Source organism: Hyposmocoma kahamanoa, unplaced genomic scaffold (genome assembly GCF_003589595.1).
Source record: "Hyposmocoma kahamanoa isolate Upper Pololo Valley unplaced genomic scaffold, ASM358959v1 202, whole genome shotgun sequence".
Lineage (NCBI taxonomy): Eukaryota > Metazoa > Arthropoda > Insecta > Lepidoptera > Cosmopterigidae > Hyposmocoma > Hyposmocoma kahamanoa.
In genome coordinates, this window is record NW_020653726.1 from 9019377 (window position 1) to 9025988 (window position 6612).

The following is a 6612-nucleotide window of genomic DNA, read 5'->3' on the forward strand; positions in this document are numbered from 1 at the left end:
GGGGGTCGGCTTAGCCGGGGAGGCCCCAGGGGGGGTGGTGGGGGGGGGTGGGCCGGGGGGGGGTGGGGGCGGGGGGGGGGATGGGGCGGCGCCGCGGGGCGGGGCGGGGCCGGCGCTCGCACGCCCGCGGCGCGGGCGCGGGCGCGGGCTCAAGCGGCGGCGGCTCCCGCTTGACAGCGAGGAGACGCCGCCGCGTCTGGGCGCTCCGTCATTCGGCCCGCGAGCTTCGAGCCGCGAGCACGCCATGCGCGTCCATGTCCCGCCCGCACGCCGGCAACGCGCCCGCTCTCGCGAACTCACACGCGCCAGTGATGTTACCAGACTGCTCTGTTGTTATGTGCCATCAGTTCGATTGTGAACGAGTGCGGTTTCATTTGTTCCCGAAGCGTTGACTCTGTCTCGAACGCTCACAGCATATCGCGGATTTTGTGCACATATCGACGTTGGATGCGTTAAAATTTCGGGTGAGTGAGAGAGGCGAGCGGTCGTGCGCCTGCGGCTGGTTTGACCGCATTATTTTCGAAATACGTACGCCGTGATCCGGTCGACCGTGCTAGAACGATCAAAACATTATAACAACAAAATACATATATAAATTCGACACCGACCTGTTTGTGTACAGGTGGATTCCCATCTAGGCGACCGATCACACTTGAAGCAGTGATTGCGACGTTGTGTACCATTTCGTAAACAAAACTTGTAATGTCAGTTCTTTCAGTTGTTTGTATTACAAAAGTTCCAACATTACGCAAGAAGTTTAACACTATATGAGATAGTATAAGTTCGGGAAAAAGGTGAAAAGCACCCCGTTGATGTCTTTTACTCGAAAATTTTGGAAAGCGTCTGCGCAATAAGTCGATGTTTGCATTGCATGTTTATGTAACTCTGCAACACAACATGGGCTTTTTAATGATCTGCCTTTTGATAGCTTTTCAAATTGACCATGATTTAATTTCTACCAAAATATTATAATCACCAAAAGCTTTCCCATCAAACGACCGCGTGATTTGGGAAGTTGCGACCCGTTTTCCGTTATTTGAATAAACTTTTCAAAAGTTTATTTGATGCAATTCTGGTAAACAAGTCTTAAGGCATTGCGGAATGTATTTACTATGTGTATAACAAGTTGGTTTGTATAGATTGTAGTGGTACTTGACAGTTGAAATATGTGTATGAGTGAAGATTATCTCATTAGGTTGATGCGCATGCATCCTCGGTAGCATCAATGCCAATAAACAACATTACATTTGCATAGTACTAGAATCACTGCGAGTTTATCGCGTAGCGTGCATATGGTGCGGGGAGTGGGAGCATTTATACAAGTCATCAAAAAGTCACTACTCAACATGGACTTAAAAATCATCTTCGAAATCTTTTTGGCCATATTAAGGCTACAAAAAATCAAAAAACAGGAACCGGCTCATTAGTTTTTCAGTGAGTACGTTTGTTTTAAGTACCTGTATTACTAGTAATATAATAATGTAATGAAGATTAATTGTTTATGTGGTTCTTGAAAATTACGATTGTTGCGATGAGTTAAATTAGAACTTTTCCAAGGACCTTATGCCATCGGTTTTTAAAGAAATTATCATTCAATTAACATCAAAATTTGATCGATTCTATTAAACTATAGTAATTTATGTAACTGTAGTTACTTATTCTAACTATAGAATTAAATTGTGCACCCATATCAACTATGATTAAGTTCGGCTAGTATGTAAGGTCTAATCGATTAGTATAATTTTGAAATTTATACGTGCATCAAATGAACTTGTTATATCATGTATTACATTACAAAGTATTGTGCATTCATCAGAAACACAGATAAACACAGATAGACAGTACCGGTCCCATATAATGTGGCCCTTTGTCACAGTGCCCTTACGCGAACCGGCAATGCGACTTCTCTGGAAATCTGACTTAGTACCAGCAACAACTTGCAACCACAAGCACAATATCTAGAGTCAATTGTCTTTCATGAATAGAAACGTTACAACATTCGGAGCACGCAGGCGAGGCGAACTATAAACTAAACAATAACTATTCCCAAAAACACTCTTAAAACAATAATATATTCAATAAAGCATTTTTTGCAAGTCCCGTGGGAACTTTGCTGTGGCTGGTTTTAGCAAATAATTTGTCGTGGGCTTTGATATCATAATAAGCTAATCGGTACTTAGATAATACATGATTATAAGCAAAGTGAAATACTTTTCAAAACTTGACCTGAATAGTTTCGGTTATGAGTATAGGTAGTGTCAGAAGGTTGATCGGCAAGGTGGACTGCTAAATCCCGGTTACAGCGACAACTAGAACGCTACTTGCGAAAAATAGCAAGAAATCAAGCTCTAAGCGTTAAATAATAATAGAACTTTTTAATTAATTTTCTTTGTAACATTAGTTTAAAAAGTGTTTATTTCAAAAAATCCCATTAAAAACACCATGTCATGACATTGATTGCAAGGTAATGTGTATACAAGAAATTGTTTTACATTTCAATGTTTACTAACATTGAATTCTGTATTTTTCCAGGTGGGCCGAGAAAAATTATGCGTGCGGCGTGCGCGTGCGCGGTGGTGTGCGCGTTGGTAGCGCTTTGCGCGGTGGATGTCGCGGCGCTGGACGAGGCGACACGCGCCGCCACCGAGCGCCACCTGCTGACCATGCTGGGCTTGCCACGACGGCCGCCACGCCGCGCCGCGCTTCCGCCGCCCGTGCCGCGCGCCATGCGTCTGCTTTACGACGCCCGCGGCGCTCTGCCCGCACCCGCTGCCAACACGGTGCGCTCCTTCCACCACACACCCACCAAATTGGACGCACGGTTCCCGCACGAGCACCGCTTTCGTCTGTACTTCAACCTTAGTGCCGTGCCCGCCGACGAAATAGCGCGTGGCGCCCATGTCACGTTCCACCGTGCAACAGGCACCACTGGCGTGCAGCGCCTGCTGCTCTACGATGTGGTACAGCCTGGTCGGCGCGGCAACACTGAGCCCATACTGAGGCTCCTGGATTCGCTATCACTACGACCTGGTGATAGTACGGTGACGGCGGACGCTCTAAGTGCTGTGCGTCGTTGGCTCGTCGAGCCGCGGAACAATCATGGACTATTAGTGCGAGTGATAGAGGAGGATGGTGCACAGAGTATGAATGCGCGTTTTCCTCACGTGCGCGTGCGAAGACGCGCGGACGAAGAGGAGGACGAGTGGCGAGCTCGACAGCCGCTGCTACTAGTCTACACGGAAGATGAGCGTGCGAGGACAGCACGAGAGAACGGAGAGACTCTCTTGCAAAGAAGTAAGCGTGCGACGAAAAGGCGAGGCCGTTGCGCTGGCGTAAAGTGCCGCCGAAAGCAGTCCCACCATAGTGATGTTTGCCAGCGGCGGCCACTGTACGTGGATTTCGAGGAAGTAGGTTGGAGAGACTGGATCGTGGCTCCTCTGGGGTACGAGGCGTACTACTGCCAAGGCGACTGCCCGTATCCGATTCCGAGCCATTTGAACTCCACCAACCACGCCATAGTGCAGAATCTGGTAAACTTGGTGAATCCGGCTGCAGTGCCGAAAGCGTGCTGCGTGCCGACGCAGCTAGCTTCAATTTCCATGTTGTACATGGACGAAACGAACAATGTGGTGCTCAAAAACTATAAGGACATGTCAGTGTTGAGCTGCGGCTGCCGATGACAGCCGCCTCTCAGTGCCAGTGCGGACCTAGTGATACCTCGTGGACCCAGTGTAAATATAGACGTGGCCTCCAAAATTGTACATATTCTATTTGTGTATATATTCGTGTAATTATAATTTTATTGAAGATGATGATATAATAAAAGATATAAATTATAAATGAATTTTATTTTAAATAAAGAGCGGAAGTTACATAAGATCTTGTAGAGACAAATAAACAAAGAAGTAGGTAACATTGCTTCTGTACATACGGATAGTGTGTTATTATTTCAATTATATAATTACGTAGACGTTACCGCAAAGGTTTAAATCAGTTACTTCAAATTGGAGATTCAATATGAATTGAATTTAATGACTTGGGAATATTACAGAAAAAAGACAATGTAAATATGATTTAGTAATTATTTTTTGTAGCGATCACCTCCCCTGTATTGCGGTAGGTGTGTTAAAAATTGATTCTTTATACTTGTTGAAATAACTTGTCTTTTTAAAGTATTTTCCAAAATATTAGAGTCGTAATTATTTATATCGAAAGTAAATGTTGGAAGAAGAAATTACCGACAAGAATTTCGGAATATAAATATTCTAAGATGGAAGCCTGTATAGGCTAACAAATTAAATTTGGCCCTATATATTGTCGATTTTTAAATTGCTTCTACCGACAACAAGAAAACTATTGTCAATCTTACTTGTGTCATTACAGGGCCCGTAAGCATATTGTCAGCGTCTATAATTGTTTTAGTAAATCATGTATAAAGAATGTATAATTTGCAAAAGGTTCTACGAGTAAATTCACAATAAAATCATGTAAGTATTAAGGCCGGTCTCGTAATAATTTTGAAAGAGTTGTAGTCAAAATATCGGTGGTTGCTACTTATACAGTGGTCACATTGACCTTCTTGTAAGGACGTCGACGGCGAACAAGTATAATGAATGAACTCATTACCTACTAAAGCCCCATACAAATGACATTAATGAGACCATTCGGCTATTTTATGGTCCTTCATATTATATCTTTAATGGTATAATACAAAAGGGACTTTGATTTAGTAACTATAGCACTAAAATGAAATAAGTGGTTAGATAGGGATATTATTTAATTAGTATTACTTTCTGACTAAGAGTTTTAAATTGTGTTTTTTAAACTGCAGGTTGAATAAAACACCTACTAAATGTTAATTGATATTGAGTTTTTTTTAAATGGGTTCTTATTGTCTACGTAAGGTTTTCGTGTAAATCTCTAGACAAGCAGGGTCTTTTTATAGTCTTTTAATTATCATATCTGGAAATACTATCAATTCATTACCATCACTCAATCCTATTCACAGCAGAACTAATTTTATAATTTTTTTTATGATACCAAGTGCCGGGACGAACAAGTTGTGGGCCTGGTGGTAATCGACACGCATGTACATAACAGTTGCAGTGCCATTCAGAGCTTTAAATCATACTGAGACTGAGACTGAGACATAAGTCCATATGCCTGTAATTTCACCAGCACCCTTACCCTTCAAAACCGGAACGCAGTGATGCTCACATTACGGCTTGGCGACAGAAACAGGTAAGGTGATAGTACTTCCCTAGACGAACTCTTTCACAAGGAGCTCTACGTGTATTAATATATATATCTAATATTTCTATCTATATTTCTTCTACTATCTTTTTTTTTTTAATACTTGTGAGTTTAGAAGTTTTCATGAGTTCAAAAGTGCTATACTACCCTCGTAACGAAAAAAGGCACAACTATGCGTACTTTATACAGCAGTTGTCCGTTCTGTGGGCAGTATATTTTAAATATATGAGATCACTCAATGATCGACACACAATAGTTAGTTAAATAATAAGGTGCAAATAAAGACATCTCGAAGATACTATTGAAGGTAGATTCCGTTTAGAGTGTGGCAGATCTCCAAATCTCAAATATTTCGTCACAAGGCGGCTATATATCATGTTTTTGCCGGGGCGCAGGAATGCCTGCCTGTATAATTTGGCCGGCCACCCGGCCACCCGGTAACTCTGCGTCTGCCGCGCCCGCCGCCGCCCTACGTACGTCTATATTATCAGTAGATAAATTTAAGCTTTGTCTTTGCCTCGTATTTCGTCCTCTTGAGATTTTACTTTTTATTTTTTTTTCTTCGTTCGCCGTGGACGGCAACAAAAAACTGAGTAGAGGCGAACGAAGTGGGTATAATTTATTTTATAGTCGGCTCGCTCGTAACTCGACGGTGGACGGCTGGACGCCGATTTATCCCCATCTCTGCGTAATTAACGTAAATGGATTGGCCAGAGTCGGTGCCTGTGAGTGACCGCACTAGGCTCGCGTCCCTGTCGCTCTTTGAACTGCCTAGACCACTCCCGGTTTAGGCAATGCTTTGTTATCTTTCTCTTTAACGCATCTCTTTTGCCAATACCCTCGACCGCAACCTAATCCAATTAAGCAATTTTTTTTTAACCGCAAGCGAAATGAGATACAAGATACGAGAATCGTTCGCGATTACGTGCGCTCGGTTCCCAAGGAGCGGCGACTTATCCCTGAGGGAATTATAATTGTTTTGCATTCTTGCACGGGTATAAAAACAAAAGGGCGAGGCACGGGCCCCCCGCACTGCGGCCCTACAGACCAGACTAAAGTCTGACGACTCGCATTCCCTTCAGACAAAAAGCCTCGAAGGAATCGGAGCGCATTCTCCGCTTTACACTGGTTCTTCGCCGCACAGCGCCCTCCACCCGTCGCACACCAAGTATCACATTTACTGAGTGGTGTTGGTCGTGAACGTAATTACACCGTTAATAATCATAATGGTCATTTCTCTTTAGTAAATAGCAACCTGATCTGATATACAGTGACATAATCTCACACGCACGCACACACACGCACGCACGCACACACACACACACACACACACACACACACACACACACACACACACAC

At 43.5% G+C, this 6612-nt stretch overlaps 1 protein-coding gene across 2 annotated transcripts in view; it reads left to right on the forward strand.

Moving 5' to 3' along the window:
* LOC113226925 (protein decapentaplegic) overlaps positions 1 to 3811 on the forward strand; it is a 23059-nt gene extending 19248 nt beyond the window's left edge. Inside the window, exons 1-2 of one of the 2 annotated variants that reach the window (XM_026459732.1) lie at positions 190 to 464; positions 2533 to 3811. In XM_026459732.1, coding sequence (XP_026315517.1) covers positions 2550 to 3680 — 1131 coding nt within the window. In that variant the 5' untranslated portion in view covers positions 190 to 464; positions 2533 to 2549 and the 3' untranslated portion in view covers positions 3681 to 3811. Of the gene's footprint in view, positions 1 to 189; positions 465 to 2532 lie in introns of those variants that run through there. The other variant, XM_026459731.1, reaches the window with a different exon arrangement.
* Positions 3812 to 6612: the final 2801 nt, after the last annotated feature.